The sequence below is a fragment of the Magnolia sinica genome, chromosome 3 (genome assembly GCF_029962835.1).
Source record: "Magnolia sinica isolate HGM2019 chromosome 3, MsV1, whole genome shotgun sequence".
NCBI classification, from domain to species: Eukaryota; Viridiplantae; Streptophyta; class Magnoliopsida; order Magnoliales; family Magnoliaceae; genus Magnolia; species Magnolia sinica.
This window is the reverse complement of record NC_080575.1, coordinates 43,504,781-43,526,365: the sequence shown is the minus strand read 5'-3', so window position 1 is coordinate 43,526,365 and position 21,585 is coordinate 43,504,781. Positions and strand designations below refer to the sequence as shown.

General features: G+C 38.9%; 1 protein-coding gene across 3 annotated transcripts in view; it reads left to right on the top strand.

The window, feature by feature from the left end:
• Positions 1 to 21,585, top strand: part of LOC131239858 (nuclear pore complex protein GP210) — a 157,053-nt gene that overhangs the window by 133,126 nt on the left and 2,342 nt on the right. The window contains exons 25-30 of one of the 3 annotated variants that reach the window (XM_058237748.1): positions 5,707 to 5,809; positions 5,913 to 6,040; positions 6,300 to 6,371; positions 8,620 to 8,701; positions 14,641 to 14,748; positions 14,877 to 15,018. In XM_058237748.1, coding sequence (XP_058093731.1) covers positions 5,707 to 5,809; positions 5,913 to 6,040; positions 6,300 to 6,371; positions 8,620 to 8,701; positions 14,641 to 14,748; positions 14,877 to 15,018 — 635 coding nt within the window. Of the gene's footprint in view, positions 1 to 5,706; positions 5,810 to 5,912; positions 6,041 to 6,299; positions 6,372 to 8,619; positions 8,702 to 14,640; positions 14,749 to 14,876; positions 15,019 to 21,585 lie in introns of those variants that run through there. The other 2 variants (XR_009168445.1, XM_058237749.1) reach the window with 2 other exon arrangements.

The window sequence follows — 21,585 nt, the reverse complement described above, 5'->3', positions numbered from 1 at the left end:
CGCACGAAGTTCAGCCATAGAGTTGGTCCCCACCCCGAATCCCATGGAGAACACAAAAATAAGGGAGCCATTGTCCCGCCTGCAAATTCCACCTCCCCCAGACATGGATTCCCTAGAGCCGACCCGTCCACACTAAGTTTGACCCGACCTGGCCATGGTCTCCTCCACCTCACCCCCTTAACAGACTTGCCCGACGGGCTGCTGTGGGGAATACCCAAATCAATGAGCAAGTTGAGAGTAGGTAAGGAGGGCAAAACGGAGCAAAAGGATCCATCGTACACTGTGCCCAGCCACCATTTCACCCCAGCGATGACCGACGAGGGGTGCGAAGCGTGACCCTCAAACTCGGCTGCATTTCTGGCACACCAGATCTCCCAGAGGATGAAACACAACGTCTATATGGTCTGATACAGAAGCACAACGTCTATATTGTATCGTTCTTTTGCCAGGTTGATATGCTCCCTAATTCTTATATTCAGAACCATGCTTCAATTAAATGTTGATTCCTATGTTCGGCTACATCATTTTGTTGTGGTGTGGGTGCACAAAAAGTTTGATAAATAATACCCTGAGAAGACACATGAATCAAATTCTTAGACACATACTCCCTAGCATTATCCGAATGTTGAACGCTAATCTTTGCATTGAATTGAAGTCAACGAGTGTTGATTTTACATGACTTCAGCACCGAAATGTAATGACCTTGAATTTTACCATGTATGCATACCTTCACACATGTGCATTCACCTACACATGCCCACACACATGCATCCACCCACACACCTACTCTCACCCACGCGCAACACACATACTCACACTCACACCCATTACACAATACTACTCACACTCTAAACCTACACACACCTTTGTTAAACATTGACCCACATACCACATATACCTATACCTCACCCCTTGACCAAGCAAGGCCAAGGCCTCTCACACCCCAACCACTCTTACCTACTCCCATGGCCCCCATCTCCTTTCCACTCCCATTCTCTCCCGATCTCTTCCCTCTCCATAAAAGCAAGGTCCACTCTCCCATTGGTAGCCCTTCACACACCGAGGCTTGGAAGAGAGAGAGAGAGAGAGAGAGAGAGAGAGAGAGAGAGAGAGAGAGAGAGAGAGAGGAGCCACACTTCAAGCCACCCAAACCATTCATCAAAGGCACACTACACGAGAGTAAACAAGTGAGTACTTCTCACTCATTCTTCCCCATTTTTTTCTCCTCGCATGATCCAAGGCAAGAAGTGGCAAGCCACCTAGGATGGCCTAGTGGGCCCAAAATAATCAACTTGGATGTGTGCTAATGATGCTAAGATCAGCCCACAAGACCAGGCGTTTATGATACTTAAACCAATCCACTTGGACGTGTTTATGATGCTTAAATCAGTCCACTTGGATGTGTGGTAATGCTGCTAAGATTAGCCCACTAGAACATGTGTTTTTGATGCTTAAATTAGTCCACTTGGATGTGTTAATGATGCTTAAATCAGTTCACTAGAACATGTATTTATGATGCTTGATGCTAAGGTCAGCCCACTAGAACATGTGTTGCTGATGTTTAAATTAGTCTACTTAGTCATGTATTTACGATGCTTAATTCAGTCCACTAGAACATGTGTTTATAATGCTTAAACCTTTCCACTTGGATGTGTTTATGATGCTTAAATCAGTCCACTTGGATGTGTGCTAGTGATGCTAAGATCAGCCTACTAGAACCACTGTTTGAAATATTGGTATCGCGTTACATATTGCATCCCTGGGATACAGATACGTATCGGTTATCCCATAGGATATATTGTTTGTATCGGGGAATTTATCACATTTTTTGGGAAAAAATGAAGAAAATGGTTGAATTTTTCAATGAAACTTAAGGATTGTTAGAAAAGACCTTAATATACACTTTTAAATCATAACACCTCAAAAAAGAAGTGCACATAATAGGTTTCCTTCGTATAGGGTCCTAAGCTGTGTGCTATTTGACTGAACTAATGCAACTATATGCAATTGAATGCATAAAATTTAGAGTGTATGTGATGATCATTTCATCAAACACTCCTAAATACTTCGAAATTAGTCTCAATTGATAGTTGGTTAAAGGGAAATTAAAAATAAAATTTTTTTTTATTAGTTTTTAATTAAAAAATGATTTTTATTTTCCAAAAATTGACAAGGACTTGACAAATTAGTAGATTAACCCTCATGCAAAGCTTGATTTCATGTTTGGAGTGCAACTTTGCAAGTAATTTGGGAGAAATTGGGAAATTTTCGAAAATTTTCCAAATTGGACCACCTACAATTAAATTTCAAAATTAGAATGTATGTGATGCTCGTTTCATCAAATACTCTTAAATACTTCAAAATTAGTCTAATTGATAGCTAGTTGAAGGAAATTTTCGAAAAAAAAAGAAGTGGAGAATATGAAGAACCAATGGATATCGAAATCAAAGCTCAAACTCCATGATTTTTCATGCAAAACATGAAGAACCAATGGATTTATAACCATTTGACACTGATCTAACTTAATGTCAACAAAAAAGGGGATCGGAAATTGCAAATGCTCATCGGATCAAATATGTGGGATATGTCGGCACTACTTGTGTGTTTCGTATCGCACGGGTGAGATACAAGATATATGGTGGGATATATCGGCCAATATCATCGATATTTAAAACATTGACTAGAACATATGTTTATGATGCTTAAATTAATCCATGTGGACATGTGTTTATGATGCTTAAGTCAGTCCACTAGAACATGTTTTTACGATGCTTAAATCAGTCCACTAGACATTTATTTATGATGCTTGAATCAGTCCACTCGGATTTGTGGTAATGATGCTAAAATCAGCCCACTAGAACATTTGTTGATGATGCTTAAATCAGTCCATTTGGATGTCTTTACGATGCTTAATTCAGTCCTCTAGAACATGTGTTTACGATGCTTAAATCATTCCACTTGAACATGTGTGAATGATGCTTGACTCAGTTCACCTGAACATGTGTAAATGATGCTTGACTTGGTTCACTTGAGCATGGGTGTATGGTGCTTATGTTGGTCCACTTGACAATTAGTTAGTAGTGCACAAACCAGCCCACTCAACCTTGTTTGGTGGTGACTAAAACAGTCCACTATTCGAATGTGATGTGTGTGCAAGATAGACCAATGTTGAAGTCAGTGTTTTAAATACTGGTAGCATGATACGTAGCACTCAACCCTCTATACGTAGCGTAAATACGTAGTGTGTAGCGTAAGCTACACAATACTTCTATTTTTTAATTTAAAAATAGGACAAACATAATAAACAGTGGGAAAAAAAAAGAAGGAAAAAAAATATAAAAATGCCTAAAAGATGATTCATTTTATCAATTATAAGCATGTTCAAACAAGTTAGTAGTTATCATTTATCAAAAGCCAATCCACGTATATAAGCCAAATCAAATAATTATCACATCAACAACTTTCTAAGCAAACCACTTCAATTAATAATATCTAATTGAAACCACAAGTCACAATTATGAAAAGAAATAAAAATCTCATTGGTTAAAAGTATGAAGTACAATACAAGTGCCATATTCCTCAACATTAGATACAAAGAAAACATGAAAAAATAATAAAAAAATAAAATAGTAAAAGAATACATTGTAGCTTACGCTGTGGACGCTACGCGCTACATGGTTGTAGCGTACACTATGACCCATGTAGCGTACGCTACAGGGGATTTACGCAATTTAGGACGCTACGTAGCGCTATTTGAAACACTGGTTCAAGTGTATTAGTGTAGCAAGTTAGACCCATGAGGTGCACACTATGTGTATAGGTTAGACTTTTGCTCAAGTGTACAAGTGCAACAAATTAGACAATGGTGCGTACACAAATGTGTGCAAATTAGACCTCTTATTGAATGAGGAATCATGTGTAAACCTACCATTTGATAACTTGTTAACTTGAAAGAATTTCGTCTTGAGTCATGGATAAGAACTCATGCATGCGCACCATGGAATGATTGGAAATTGTGAACTCATGTGGATAGTTAGAACCTTGAGGTGGTTCAGATTCGTGAGCTTATGTGAATAGTTAGTATCTTGAAATAGTTCAGATTTGTGAACTCGTGTGGATAGTTAGAACCTTGAGATGGTCCAGACTTGTGAGCTCATGCGAATGGTTAAAATCTGGAGATGGTTCGGAATGGTGAACTCATGTACCCCATGCATGTGGATGGTTAGAATTGTCCAAAAAATTCAAGACGGGCAATTGAGTCCCCTAGGTTGAAAATTCCTAAAGTCAAATTGCAGGGAACATCGATGAGTCCAATGGGTGAGAAGCCTTGAACCCCATTTGGTACCAATTGAGACGTCTATTGTCGGGCCAGGTGGGGTGAGCACATGTTGCAAGAGGTTCCCACTGCCGAGGTCAGATGGAGAAGATGTGTAACAAGCCTACAACATATGTTACGATAAAAGGGGTTCCCTATTGTCGGGATGGGTTGGGTGAGCACATTAGGTGTGCAACATGCTCCCACTGCCGAGGTTGGATAGTGGTTGGGAAAGTTTTGGCCAACTAGTGTAAAATGGCCTTGGTTGTTCAATGAAGTTAACTATACTAAGATGTGTTGGCTATTAGATTCATAAGCACCCCATTCATAATTATCTCACATGCATGGAGATTTACCTACTGGGCTTATTAAGCGCACCCTAGTTGTTTTTAATCTTAAGGAAAAGTTAACTTGCAATGATAGCTTGGCATGGACCTGAGGATGTTTTGCTTAGTTTATGTTTGGAAGCATTTATTGTAATATTTGTAGTGGGAAAGAGTACTGTTTTGCGAGCTTGAATGGTTATCAAATGAGGTTGATGTTGGTTACTATTAGTTGAATATTGTAATGATTGAATGAATAATTGTGTACTTATCTTCTCCCAAGTTGTGCCTTCGAGCTTGGTGTCGGTGTCGCGTGTGTATCTAGGCGATGGATTTGGGGGGTGACAGAAATATGTGCCAGAGCTCATAAGGTAATCTATGCATGCAAATTTTTTTCTAAGAAGAAGACATCAACATGACAAGATGTGGCTGAGATCTAGGAAGAAGAAGAGTAGGATGGAGAATGGGGAGGAAATGAGGGAAATTTGGATCAGAATCGGTTTGGTACCGTGTAGTTTGGCATATAGTTCACTCGAAAAAGATGGAGAAGAGAGAAGAAAGCTGGGGTAACGCTCCCCCCTTTTCACTCTATTATATTAGGGCTTTCATAAAAGAATGTAAACTAACAAACATGCCCTCTTTCCTTATATACCCTCATAACCACACTTATACTAACCTAGCCCAAAATGAACATAAGAAACACATGCAGACTATTCCATGGACCACTCCAACTCATCTTATCATCATCCATCAACAAGATGGGCCATATAGACAATCATGGCTGTCCATGAGAGAGAATTTATCAGCCACTTAAGATAAACCCTATTGAGAATTTATCATGCTGTAGTGTAATATTCATATGAGCCACTTGAGACAACCGTGTTGTTGAATAAATGTATGTCTGAAAACATTGTGCATGTTTACCTTTTTGATCTTGTTAGGTAATTTTCTGTAATCAACATGTTTCTCTTACTATTAGAATTCAAGTTCATTTGTTTTTTTTTTTTCTTTTTCTCTTTTTTTTTTTAATATTTTTGTATCTTTGTGAATATTTTCTTGTGTGATCAGGTGGCTCAAGTAAGGGCAAGTACAAAGGAATTTCCTTGCCATGTGGCTGACGTTGCTGTTGGTGCTAAATTGGAACTCTTTATAAATTACCAAGATGCCTTAGGTACTTTTAATCCAGTGGTAGTACTGAAGTATCAAAAGCTCCTCTTTTTAGCTCTTCCTAATTTGAGGCCTAAACAATCAATTTCTTTTCTTATTGTCGTTAGGAAATCCCTTCTATCAAGCGTATGGTGTGGTTCCGTTGGAAGTTGAAACTAATTATCCTGATGTGGTGTCGATTCAAACTTTGGAGGAAAATAACACACACTACATGAATAAAAAAATTCATCTCCAGGTTTGCTGGCCTAATTTTGTTGTTGTGCAGTTCAATCACAATGATTTAGGCAACATGCACTTGAGGACAGATAATTCATATTACGTTAGACAACATTTTCCATGTTATATCTATGAACGTTATTGTATCGAGAGAATGGAGATTCACATCTAGAAGTGCATATGCATATCTCCTTTTTCTTATTGATCGTCTCGACTCTCCTTAATTGTTTATTCTAATTTCCATGTCTTTTTTGTGACTGTTTTTCTAATATATGAAGGCGATGCGTCATGGTAGAGCTCTTGTGCGAATATCAATCAACAAAAGCCCAATGAAGGCAGACTACATCCTGGTATTCATCATTTTTGCTGTTTGCTAGATTTTTAAAATTTCTTCAGCTAGAAGACTTAACCACCATATGTTTCTTTGTGTCATTTCAATTGATGGATATTTTCTTCGTATACTTGGAGCACAGAAATCATCATTTTTGGACGGAAACTTTACTAGTTGACCTACATTTTGTCTAATTTCAAACTTCGGTTAGTTATTTTGCCACGAACTAGAAATTTATTTATTTATTTTTTATTTTTTATCTAGCTTCATTTCTGTACCAATTATACCAATGTTTTGAAAAATGAACCCTTCATCAAACTCGAAGCACAATAGTGGAATCTACATTTTTTGATAGAAACTTTACCAGTTGATGTATATTTTGTCAAATTTCGAAGTTTGGTTACTTATGTTGCCATGAACTAGTGTTTTTTTCTAGCTTCATATATGTACCAATTATACCAATGTTTTAAAAAAGAACCCTTTATCAAACAGTGTTTACTTCGGTCAAACCAGGTTGAATCGTGACACCATATTGATGCCATTAGTAAACTATTTAAAAATAAAATTTCTAAGAGAAGGAAATAAATAAGGAAAATAGGTGAAACAAAGACTGGATAGCTATGATTCCAATCTGAAAGATTTTGGGTCATCGTATTCACAATGTGTACATTAGATCAATGATGTGGAGCCATAAAGGGACAAACTGTGGGTGTACCCAAACTTAACTCATGTGCGGACAGACCCACCCACCCACACGCATGCATTGCTGTGCTTGAGACAATATGGTATAATTGATTGCATGTGATCATTCTCTTTGATATGCGCGTGTGGGTGTGGGTGTGGGTGCGGGCGTGTGTTTTTTTTTTTTAATAATTAATTGCATGTGATCATTATCTCTGATATATATTTGTATGTATGTATGTATGCATACATGTATGTATGTATGTATGTACATATAGGTCTTTTATTTCTTAAACTACTTAAAGTGAAATTAGCAATCTAGTTCATCAAAAACTGCTGAATTCATATTGTTAGATGGTTGAACTATCCAATCTAGACAATTTGACCAGTTTTGATGGTGTAAGTTGTTTGATTAGAGCTTAATTGGAAAAGTGTCCAGTTCTCAGGGATGCAAGTGCGACTTAGGTTGGGTCAACCCAAACTTGATTGGCCCAACCCAAACTTTGGGTCATGTTATGTTGCTGTTGGGTTGAAAATTCTCAACCCAACCCCCAGGTTGCCGTTAGGTTTGGGTTGAGGCCTTGGGCAACACGACCCAACCCGAACCCGACCTTATAACTAGTACATACACATGCGAGCTATGACTAATATACTTGATATAAAAGGTAATATCATGGCCAAGATTTTAAAAAAATATACGGTTCATTCAAGTTTTGAACCGCATGATCAACGACCATCATTATTTTAGGCCCATTGCATGTTCATGTGCGCACTACTTGATGAATGTCATGGATCTCTAGCAAATGTCTTTATCTGTTCAAGATCTCTCACACATTCTACCACCTCACATGAGGGGCTCTTCATTGGATATTCATGAGTCTCGAGTCATGACTCTATTGGAGGAGTTTATTTTGCCTTTGCCACGACTCATGATCTAGTGGTTGTTCCCCATTGGGTTCATTATACTAAGTGGACCGATGATCCGAATCATCCATGTTGTGGACTTTATGCTACATAGACCATTGGAGGAAACTTACATTGAATGGAAAACAGTGACCATCACTATTAGTAGATGAATTCAGAACAACCAAGAGTATTTCAATGGCTTTCATTCCATCTAAAAATCAAAGGGTAGGGTTCTGTACTTTATTTTGCTATTTTATTTTGATAGTTACATATGTTACTTTAATGGTGTAATTTGATGGTTAGATGCTTCATCCTATTTGTTAGTTTACAAGTTGTAGGTTTTAACCTGGCCCAACTTGATCTAACCCGACCTAACCCAAATTTCATTATGGGTTGGATACCTTGGGTTAGGTAGCTTGTGTTGAGTCTAGGGTTGGATTAGCCCTTGGGCCGATTCCTCTTGAGGTTGAGCTGGGCTTAGGTTGACCCTCAACCCAACCCAACCTGCCCAAGTTGCACTCCTAGTTTGGGTTGAAGAGGTCAGGCCACTGTTTTGTTCTAGTTTTAAAAGATTGGTTGGTACACGGTGTAGTAGTAGATGAGAGAACTTTTTACCTTAAGTAAAAAAGAAAAGAAAAAGGAAAGTACTTTAACCTCTGCATTTAAACTGCACTACCCAGATATCAGTTGGTGCGCATTTACAGCCTCAGAATCCTGTCCTTCACATTGGGCATTATCTCAACTTCAGCGTAATCGGAGACGGTAAGTTGGTTCCTCTATTTTGGATGGTTGTTTGAATGCTAGCAATTTCTTCTTGAAAATATCTTTCCTAGAATCAAAAGTGTTACAATCTGTCAGCAACACCCGATAATATAACAATGAAGAGTAGATCTCTTTTCCCATTGTTCAGTTTTTCTTCAATACTGCTGTTCTAGGAGCTTTGCCAGCTTTCACATGCCACTCTGTCTTCCCTAATATGTTGCTGCAGAGATATGCTTGTGCATGAATAAGTTATTTCTCTGCCACTTCCCTTCAGACTAATATGTTAGCTAAAGATTCGAATATCATGTTGTTGTTTCGTATTTATGATGTTTGTACCCCTCATCACTTTTGATATACATTTTTCTTTGATCAGTCAGATGGGTCCTCTGCATAATCCAAATCCACTTTATTTAACGGTTGCTGGGCATCACTTGCATTATTGAGTCATTACGTGACTGGTGCTAGTGTCTTGGATCACAGCACCAAGATGCCCCTTCCAGCCTGCCCTATCCATGTTATATGAGGCCGGTTCACTATTCCTCTTTTGTCTATGCACTACATTGCTTGACTCTTTTTTTTCCTCAGATCAAGAGAGAGGGCTGCAACTCATAGATAACCATCTGAAAAATGATGAAGCTAAATCTTGCCTGACATTAAGGCCAATGTTACCGGGGCATTATTTTGCACAGTTTATATGAAAGCCAATCTTTTCAATGTTGGCTCATATTATTTTTTTCTTGAAGCTCTGACAACTGTGACTTTATACCCATGGTTCTTTTTTGTTTTTTGTATTTTTATTTTTTTTTTCATTACATTCTCATGAATTATTAGTGTGTGCAGTGTTCATAGTATTGGTATCATTACATGTAGCACTAGCTGGGGGTAAGGAAACTTGTATTGATATCACCAATATTATCGATACTCGAAAAATGTATCGCTATCTGAGGGAAACATTGGGAAAATGGTGGAATTTCTCAATGAAATTTCAGGAGATGTTAAAATACACATTTGCATATTCAGGAATCTAATAATTGCAAAAAAGATGCATACATAATAAGTTTTCCTTTAATGGGGGCATAAAAGCATGTAATGTTCACTCAAGGAAACATTGGGGAAACATGGGGAATTTGGTGAAATTTCTCAACGATACGTCAGTAGATGCCAAAATACACATTTGTATATTTAGGAATTAAATAATAGAACAAAAAAGAAAAAAGAAGCATACATAATAACTTTTTTCCTTTAATGGGAGCCTAAAAGCATGTTAAGTTGACTTAGGGAACATTGGGGAAACATGGGGAAAATGGTGGATTCATCCATCCATGCATGCGCATACATACATACAACACACATGCATGATCCATCCATCTATCCAACCAACCAACCATCCATTCATACATACATACATACAATGATACATACATATATACACACATTCATGATCCATCCATCCCTCTATCCATGCATGCATACGTACACACATACTGATGGGGACATCATGCGCACGCGCCGCCCCCCCCCCCCCCCCCCCAACGCACGTACGCAAAGAGGAGGGCCCACCATCGATCTGGATCGATGACGACGTCCAGGGAGGGTCTCCTAATTAGAGTGTTGCGTTTTGGTTCGTTGGAGTGGACCCGATAGTCATGTGAATCCTACTATGAGTTCTTATGATCGTGGCCCACTATTCTAATTAATCTAGTACTTGGGGTTTTGCTTATTATTGTTATTAAGAATATCATGGATGGTTTAGATTGCTTTGATTAGTTGTTATTTTTTGTTACTGTCTCCAAGTAATAGGTTGCGCACATGGCGCAAGTTTTGGAGTATAGGGTTTTATTATAAATAGTCACCCCTTGTAGTCTTTTTTCTGATGGAAGATTAATAAAATTTTTGCGTTGTGGAGATTCAATTGGGTGTGAAACCCTCCCTTCCTCGAAGGACTGACTACTGTGGTGCGAAGCCACACCTATCCCAATTCGTCCCTACCTTCTACCATCCATATTTCTCCTCTTACAATCATCTACGCTTCAAATCCATCCTTTATTCCAGTCGTTTTTCTCTCTGCAGCAGATTTCCAGAATCTAGCCCTCCAGGAGGGCTGAAACTTCGGTGGAGCACCACGCACAGACCATGCATCAAATCAAATTGAAATTTAGAGGTTTTGTGGCCCACACCTGGCCGACCAGGGCCAAGCTGGCCGTTTTCCGATTTGTGGGCCCCACACACGTGTGGGACATCTCTAGCGAACATGTGTTAGTGCCTTCACCGCTGTCCACGCTTGTGACACTTCTCTGGTTCGTCTCTCTCCTCTCTTTCACCCCTCTTTCACCCCAAATCCCTAACCCTAACCCTAAATTACTCAAATCCCCAATTTTATGCCCCTTCTTCAACTTTAAGGTTCCCCGAATCGAAATCTGTGAACCTCTTGGATTGGGAAATTATTGTTGTGCATGTGTGGATGAATTTACCCTCCTTTGATTGTTGTTTGCTCTATAACTTTGATTGATCCGCGTAAGATTCCCCTTGATTGAGTGCTTGAACTTTCGTGTGGGATGTGAAATTTTGTGTAACTGTTTCTGAATTAGTGTGATCTAAAGCCTTAAAATCTTGCACATCATATTTGAATTTCATGTCCTGCATCACATACATGCATGCATCAATCCATAATGCATACATATATACATACATACATGACCTGTCCATCAAGTTACTCCATAACGGTAACGGTGAATGTAACGGCCACCACCATTACCTTTACGATACGGGTTGTAACAATTGTTACGACCCCCGTAACGATCATTATGGTTTCTTTATTTTTTTTAATTGAAAAAAAAACTTGAAAAACCTATATCAGCTCTATCATGGACTGTTATGGGGCCGTTATGGCCTTTACGGGGAGTGTAACAAGCCGTTACGAGAGCGGTAACGGCCTTTATCGGTCATTTTTTTTTCTGTAATAGCTGTTCGGCCTCTACAACCCTGTAACATGTAACGGCCATCACTGTTACCTTTACGTTACGACCTTTACAACACACCATGCCATCTATCCATCCATTCATGCATACATATGTACGCATACATGCATTTCGTCATACACCATGCACCCATTTAGAAGAAATTTTGGAATGATTTTTTTTTTTTTTTTAACAAATAGATTTTTAGCGACATCAATACATCGGTGATATTATCAATAATATTGCCAATACATTGGCGATGCAAGTATCGATTATACAAGTGACATCTAGAAATTATACAGTTGAAAATATCTAGAGACATTGGCGACATTGATACGTCGTTGATAATTTGTGATATATCGGCAATATATCACTAATACGAGAATTTTTTATATACTACCAGTGTTATCAGTATGGCCGAGTTGGCGATACCGATAATATCGGCAATATTATTGATAATATCACCGATACTCTGAACAATGAGTGCTTGAACCCTTAAATGACTTATCTTCTTCACGTGGTGGTTGCTTCCTCCCTTCCATTCTAAATCTTTGCATGTATACTAGCAAAGGTGTGCTGTTACAGGAAAAAACGACCCATAAGTAACGGTCTGTTACATGGCTGATTTGCATTGGGCCCACCTGAGTTTCAGAATGCCTTGAATTTTTAGGCGTGCCATCATTTAGGGCAAATGTTGCATATCAATGGACTGGATGGCATATACACAATATGGTGAGCCCTTTACCAGAATCAAGGGTGGGTGCCCCCTCTCAAGTGTTCCTTGTGGTGTGGCCCACCTAAGTCATGGATTGTCCTGCTTATCGGGCCATTGGGTACACATTGGCGGGTGCATCTAATGGATGGGTTGGATGCCATGCACACATTGTGTGCCATTGAATTCTTCCCTTGCAAGTGCGTGTGAGAGATCCTCAAAAGGCTTGTCCCCACTCATGTCAACCACACAAATCTTATTCACCATTCCACTTTATGGTGGACCATATTGTCAGTTAAACCACAAATATAATGCTAAAATCTTCACCGTAATTATATTGAAAGCATTTTAAGCTTCAAAAAGGAAAAAAAAAAAAGTAAACATTTTGTGTGAGGCCCACCGTGAATCTGACCCGTCCATCAGATGCACAATGGCCCATTTAGCTAGTGGCCCTAAAATTAGACCCAAAACTACGATGAGTTGCACGGTAGAAATTTGTTCAGGAGGGACGTTCACCATTGATCTCCCCTGGGGTCCATTGGAGTGTAAAACAGCCTGTTGGCCGCAGGATCCGTTCGCCTAGGGCAGATGCTTCAGGTGAATGGGTTGGATGGCATATACACAACATGGTGGGCCCTTCATGAAATCAAGTGTGGGTGTCCTCCCTCAACTGTTTCCTTGTTGTGTGGGCCGCCTAAGTCATAGATTGGTGTAATTTGTGGGCCGCCTAAGTCATAGATTGGTGTAATTTGTGGGCCCATGCCTTACACATCTGATGGTTGGAGTGGATGTCATCAACACATCACAGTTGGCGCACAAATGATTCGAATTACAATGAAAATGTTTGCATTGTATCATCTCCCCCACACACAAATATATCATATCATCATGTTTCCTTCTCGCTAATGGCAGCATTGACTTCATGCAAAAAATGGGAGTACTGTCAGTGCTTTAATATTTGATGTAGGACATGAAAGTTAAACATGATATGCAAGATTTCAGGCTTTAGATCATACTAATTTAGAAACAATCACAAAAATTCCACATCCCACATGAGATCAAGCATTCAACAAGGGGAATCTACAAGGGTCCAAGCCTACACATGTTAGGGCTGGATCAATTAAAAATTATAGACCAAACAATGCTCAAAGGAGAGTAGAGTCATCCACTCTTGCAAAGGATTATTCCCCAATCCAAGGGATTCACATGTTTCAATTCGGGAAAGCCTAGGGTTTGCAAAAATGGAATAGAACTTGGAATTTAGGATTATCTAGGGTTAGGGTTGGGGATTTAAGGCGAGAGAGGAGAGGATTAGAGGAGTGAGAGAACCTAAAAATAGTCCACACGTGTGGACAGCAATCTGGCTTAGACGCACGTGCGTGGGATCCTTCCCACATGTGTGTGGGGCCCACGAACCCAAAAAGGGACAGCTTGGGGTTGGTCGGCCAGGGGTGGGCCACCCACATAGCAAGTTTCAGGCCGATCGGGCGTCCGGTCTATGCAGGGTGCTCCACCGAAGTTTCAGCCTTCCTGGATGGCCTAATTCTGCAAATCTGTTGTAGAAGAAGGATCGGCTGCAAAAGGGGGTGGATTTGATGATGGGATGGCTGTTGGAGATGATGAATATTAAAGGTAGGAGATGGGGGCGATTTTGGATGGGTGTGGATTTGCATCACGGTAGTTAGCCTTTCGAAGAAGGGAGGGTTTCGCACCTAATTAGATTTCTACAACTCAGAGAATTAGAGAAGCAGGAAAACGTAGAATTTTATTCATAATCTTCAATGAAAATAAAACCTACAAGGGGTTGCCTATTTATAAGAAAACCCTATACCCCAAAAGCCGCGCCATGTGCGCACACTATTACTTAGAGACGAAGTAACAAAAATAACAACTAATCAATGCAATCAAAACTGTTCATGATGTTCCTAATAACGATAATAAGCAAAACTCAAAGTCCTAGATCATTTAGGGAAGTGGGCCACAATCATGAGATCCGATGGTGAGATCCACATGATGATCGGGTCCACTCCAATGAACTATAGCACAGCCCTCTAACTACGAGGCCCTCCATGGATGTCGCCATTGATCTAGATCGATGGTGGGGCCTTCCTCCTCCTTGCACACGTGCATGGGGGGGGCGTGCATGTGCGCGTGATGTCCCCATCAATATTTTTCTTTTGTCTTAAGCGTCCTCTTGTTATAACAAGACATTCAGTGTAGACTTGTTTGCATGACTAAGCTGGTGTTTTATTCACTCCCCTATTTGACAGGAACAAATGGTCTAGCCTCGGGGCAGTGGTTAAGTGACAATGGAAGTGTAATATGTATAAATGAGTTATCTGGAGAAGCTCATGCTGTTGGTGAAGGTTCAGCTCGAGGTACTGAATCAAAGTATCTTTCTTCTTGTGATACTAACCATAACTGCATGTTAAACACAACCATGATGCTACTTGGATATTAATCTAGTGGTATCATCTTTGAATTTGGTTTTTTTCTTTCTGAACAGTACTCTTTGAAGGTTCGAGTTTGAAACTGCAAACAACAGTTACAGTGCAAAGGGCAGGTCTTATTTTGGTTGATGCTCCAGCAGAGACCTTGACTAACGTTCCTTTCCCTGCAAAAGGGTATAATTTCATTGTAAGGTTTAGGTATGTATTCTCTTTTGATAACTGTTAAACATTAGTTGATATCTCGGGTCTTTTGCTTGAGGAATGTTAGATGTGCCAGCTCATCATCCTTTTATCTCCAAACTTCCATGTTTGAAAATTTTAGCCAGTCGTATGGTATCTATTGTAACAGAACCTTGAGAAGATGGGAGCATGCTCCACAATGCTTCCATTAATTTATTTGGAAAAATTAATTTCTTATCAGTTATCAGTTACACTTATGGCTATCATTGTCTAGACTAGAAAACTTCTCCAAGACCTATAGGCTACATACATCAAAACATTTTCAGGTGGGTGAAACCTGTAGAGGGACTTGTGCGAGAAAGGAGATAGAGGTAGGGTTTGAATAGGTGTTTGCTTGAGTTTAATAAACTTGAAATTTTGAGCAGAATCTAACGAAGCTTTGTGGTTTTTCTTTATTGAGAGCCTGATTGATTGATCAAAATAATCATTCAACAAACAAAACTCAATGAGTATGCTGAACAATAGATAGTTCCATTTGCATTTGTAATGTTTGAGTTCTACCTAAAACTTCAACTACGTGGTTACTAGTTTACTTGGTAGGCATAAGGACTTGATTGTTTGTATGGAGAAGTTGTTGGTCAGAAAAAGGAAAAAAAAAAAAAAACCTGAAGTTTTTCAATCTTTAAATTCTCTTAGGGGTTGTTTGGATGTCTGTAAAGTCCTTAAGTTGTAAAGGGATTGCAGGTAATCTGATTACGGGGGCTGTTTGGATGCATGTATTTGCCTGTAAAGGCTTTACAGGCTATAAACAGATTACAGCTTTTAGCTGTAATCTGAAACCTGGTAAAAAGCCATGTTTCAGATTACAGTAAAGTCTTTACAGCTAAAAAGGCATTATACGTGTTAGAACACAATGGTTAATATACACATGATATGTGGGGCCCACCGTAATGTGTATGGTACATCCTGATACTCTCCTGCGGCCCTAAAAAAACAGCTCGTCCATTATCAAATGGACCTCACGAGGGAAGGATGGGACGTCCACTATTAAAAATTTCTAAATTGCATTTGGGGCCCACTGTGATGGGTGGAAGACATCCAATCCATCTAGTGTGTGCATGCTTTAATGCTCTGTTAGGGCCCAAAAAAAACCAAGTCCTCCTTATGTGATTTGCGGAATTTGGAAGGTTCACTGCACAAGCTCTGTGGTATGAATACCTGCTTTATTCATTGTAAAAGCCAAACACAATCTGTTTACCTGTAAACAGATTACCACTTAAAAGCCAAACGGAATAGCATGTAAACCAATTACACCTGAAACTCTTTTCAGGTGTAATGTGTTTATTACTAAAAAAAATTACAGGCATCCAAATGACTCCTTTGGTTTTCGATGTCCGAGGACCCAGTCTAGTTGAGTCAATTCAATGAGCATTTGGAGTAGTATGAGTATCTAAACTAAGATTTCCAGCATCCTTCTTGACATTTAAAGTACCAAATGTCACTTTTGATATTCAGTACATATACCACCTTTCTCTTCCTCTTCCTCTTCCTCTTTCTTTTTCTTTTTTTTTTTTTTTTCAAAATTCAGTTAATGCATATGAATCTCAATATTCAATTAAAAGTGTTACATGTTGTACTTTTGGCATTGGATTCACTTTTTCTGTGAAGGCCTCAATGAACTCTACTTGTTATTTATAGACTAGTATGTTGATTTGTTGACCTCCACAAAGTCATAGGCGACATTTGTAATTCATATTATAAGACATCCTGACTTTATTTTCCCTTTTAGCATCAGCACTTTCATGCATCTTTTTTGAAGCACTAAATAGGATTTATTGTAGCTAGCATTTCTTTAATTGTGTGATGGCTTCCTAAAGAATTCCTTGACCAGATAGTTTATGGTTCTAGATGACTGTTTTAGAAATTTCAATTTTTTAATTGGTATTTTAGAACATTCCATGTCAACACTTTAATATAAAAACTCAGACGAGGTGCAAAGTTTGGTCAAGTAATGATGGAGCATATTGGGCTAAATTGAACTACCAAGTTCCAGTGGGATTGTGACAGAGAAAAGCTATACTTCTCATTCCTACTATAGGATATCTTGGCATGCCATTTTCTCTTGGCATGAGCTCATCTTTCCTGAAGCAATGAATAGGCTTTTGTTTCCATAGCTAGCCTCTCCCTAGTTGTCTAATGCCTTCACTAAGATAATTCCTTGACTAAATTGACTGATTCTTCAAAATGAGTGTTTTAGAAAATTCCCTGTTAACACTTCAATATGGAACCTCAAAACTAGGGTGCTAAAATTGGGTATATACCCATTTAAAAAATCATGTCGGTTTAGATGCCTAATCGGGTATCCCATTAATCTTTAATATGAGCGTGACTAGTATTTATTTTATTCTTATGAGGAGATTACTAGACTCATCTTAGGTGACTTACTAATACTAATCTCTCTCTCTCTCTCTCTCTCTCTCTCTCTCTCTCCTCCCCCCCCCCCCCCCCAAAAAAAAAAAAGAACCAAGGGTACCTAACGAGTACCCAAAGCCAACCTGATTTAGGTCCCAGGTCCGTATATGGGTACACCAGTACTTGGCTGACAAGAACCCATAGCTGAACTAATCCAGGTCCTAGTCTGGTTATAGGCACACCACTACCTCTCCCAAAGCAACCTACTGACAAACCCAACTTTTGGCAACAGACCCAATGAGAACCCAACCATAACCTAATTTGGTTCGCAGGTCTCGATATGAGTACACTAGTAAACAACCCAAAACAACATGGTTGACAACCTTGGTTTTTTGGATTTTTTTTTTTTAAAAAAAAGTTATTGGGGCCTTTTTATGCTTGATTAAGTGGGCACCATTTCCTGGAATATATTTTGATGATGTGGGGCATCTATTCACATGTTCCAAGCTCTTCTCGCACAAAAAGTTGGTAAATGCACAATGCATGTTTCTTGTGCCTGCTCATGTACCCAACTTTGGGGAATAAGTATGAAGCTATATGCAACTCGTTTTGTTGTATCCGTATACAGTCTCAGCAGGGAACAAAATGTCATTTAGATTGGGAAAAGGAGGAGTAAGGGACATTGGGTGGAAACATGAACGACCAATGGAGGGAATAAATATGGAGCCATATTTAACCATTGTGGCTAGGTGATCGAGGGGTGGGGGGGTATCTATGATGAATGAGCATTTGACATGGGGTATAATAACTTGAAAGACTGCCCAAGTGTAACAAATCCAGTGAGAGAGGAGATGAGAAGAGTGTTGGTTGAGGCGAAGTCACACAATCAGGAGCAAAAGGATTGGGAGGGGGATCTCAGGTAGCAGCTATGGGTCCTGGGTGGGTGATCGATCTAAAAGGATGACAATCCCAAGTGCAGGGCTGCAATGTAGTTTTAACTCGGTGAGGCCAAGATCAAATCCTCAGGGACTTATATTGGTATGTTCTCAAAACACTTTAGAACTAGAACTAACTATGAACCATTGGAAGTAAAGCAATGATGGAAATCTAGATGTTGTAGAAAGAAAATCAATAAGATGAAACACTATAGCGTCGATGATCCACTTCTAGCCATTCTTAATGTCTAATTCACTTGATTCAATTAGATAACACAACTGAAATCGAAGTCTTATTCTATTTAGTCGGATAATAGAGTGGTTAATTCAAAATTCTCTAACCAAAACAGATTTGAACTTCGATTGATTCAGTTCCCACATAAAGCATTAAGTTATTGATCGTAGGGAATCCACAATATCTAGCGTGCCTGTAGTCTACGATAAATCCATGAATTTTACAGATCAATCCCTTGCAAAATAGATGAGCAAACAATTTTAGCCTTTCTAAGCATCCAAAGTGCCCTAAGTCGACAGTGGATCAAAGTAAACTAACACTAAAGCTTTATTTAAACTAAAATCAATGAATTGTTCAACATTCAAACCATCAAATTTGAATCAAAGTAAACTAAAACATTAAAAATAACTACAAGCTTCACCTCTTAGCCAACCATTATCATAATTGAACTAAACTCAATCAAAAACTTGAAAAATAAACTAGAGCCAAAAGATTTAAGAAGAAGAACTCCGTGGAAGCTCCGCCACCTCTTGCTCTCTACTAAACCCTAATTCGTGTTTTGAATGGTCTAAACCACCCCTTCAAATAGGAAAATTCCGCACCGACTTTGCTCCGACTTCAATTTTTCATACTTTTTTTATGCTTAGGTTGCACCGATGATCACCTTCAGTCGCATCGAGTCGAGCCGAACATACTTTCGGCTGCAACCGAATTTATTCAAAATGTGCACCGAACTCTCCATCTCCTTTCGGTCGGACCGAACCTACCTTCAGTGGGACCAAACATCACTTTGGTCGCATCGAATGGTCGATTCGAATTTATTCTGAAAACCACTGTTTGTTGCTGGATTGTCTTTGACTCTTTTGGTCAGATCGAACATACCTCAAGTGGGAACGAACAGTATGTTCTTTCTATTATTTGACTGTGTGATTTTCTAAACTTTTCTCCATCTTTAGCATTTGGTTTTCTTAGATCTTTGGCACATGAATTCTTCAATATTATCCTCTAAACATCCAATCCTCCACTTGATCATTCGTAGAACTTTAAATCATTACTTTAATTGTCCTTTTTTGTCTTATCTCTCCAAATCACCTCGTATAGTAAAACGCATGTAATTAGATCAACTTAATACATCTATGCATATAAAACCATTGCACAATTGAGGGTAAATACTCAATATTTCACATTCAACACACTTCCCAACCAGCATCAAAACATGCAGAAAGTAAATCCAGATCCCAAACTTCAAACGTCTTTCAGAAGAAGAACGTTTTGTATAATCCAAGGCATATGTATGATAGAATTTAGATACATAAAAATAAGATGTTGTCATCCTAAATCCTAATATGACCAACAACAATTAAACCAAGTTCCCATTCATCAATCAACTAATAGAATGCATTCAAACATCAAGTTCCTAGTGTGGGATTAACTATGACAATTACCCATCAATGATCAAATCAACATTCAAACATCAAGTCCCATCAATGATCAAATCAACATTCAAACTTCTTCTTCTTCTTCTTCTTCTTCTTCAAACATCAAGTCCCATCAATGATCAAATCAACATTCAAACTCCTCCTCCTCGACTCAATTGATGTTTAAAGCTTCCTATCAATCGCTTGGACTAGACTCAATTGATGTTTAAAACTTCCTATTAATCAACTAGACTCTAGGCTTTGACCTTTTGTGTGCCCGCTAGGCTTTGACCTTTTGTGTGCCCGTGTGAGGTGTTCTCAAGTCCAACCGATTGGACCATTGATGTTTAAAGCTTCCTATCAATCAATTCATTAAAGGAACTTGTTTAAAAGTCTTATGTTTTTTTTAGCTGGCCATTTTCAAGGATCTACAAGCTTGGACTAGACTCAATTGATGTTTAAAACTTCCTATTAATCAACTAGACTCTAGGCTTTGACCTTTTGTGTGCCCGCGTGAGCGTGTGAGGTGTTCTCAAGTCCAACCGGTTGGACCACATGTTACAGTCCACTCAGTGGATAACTTCCAAGCTATTGAGTGCATGCAACATCCAACCCATGCAATAGCTTGGCCCCCCACAGTGAGGATCATCTCATGCAAAAATCATCCATATCCACGCATTGAGTAGACCACACTTGTAATTTTTCTATTTATCAATGGCTAGACATTGTTTTCTAAGGTGTGGCCCATTTCATGAGTGGATAGGGCTGATTTTTGCATGAGGTGATCCTCATTGTGGGGCCAAGCTATTGGATGTGTCGTATTAGGCATGCACTTAACAGGTTGGAAGTTATACTCTAGGTGGACTTTAACTTGTGGTCCAACCGGTTGGACTTGAGACCTTGATTTTTGCATGAGGTGATCCTCACTGTGGGGCTAAGATATTGGATGTGTTGTATTAGGCATGCACTTAACAGGTTGGAAGTTATACTCTAGGTGGACTTTAACTTGTGGTCCAACCAGTTGGACTTGAGACCTGCTATATATATATATATATATTCTTGTGTTTTCCATTTTTTAAAATTTCTGATATTTTACTCATTTTGCTGGTGAAAAAGAAATCTCATGGAGATACAGTCTCATATGCGTTGTACTTGTATCACATAGTTCTTGAGCCTGGCCTTGATACACCCTCCAATGGTACTGATGTGCTGATCCTTAATGTTGGTTCAAGTAAACAAATGATTTCACAGTAGATTTTGAAGGTTAAGAATTTATATTTAAAAATGTTGGCTCTTGCCCTGAAGTTGCCATATGTCAAGCAAGAATGAAGTGGATTCTTCTGCAACTATTGAAACCCGATATTATCTCTTTTGATCCTCATAACTACAAATCAATGTGGTACGTGATTGCTGATTTGTCAAGATGTATTGCCCAATTTTACCCATTTATTGGAAGTCCAAATTTGTCCACTAAATCGTTGCACTATTGTTTTTCTCTTGATATTTGGTGCACCTTGTATAGGATGGTATACGGAGTCAAACTTCCATCATCTTATTGTTCTAATATGTTTAGATACTTTGCTTG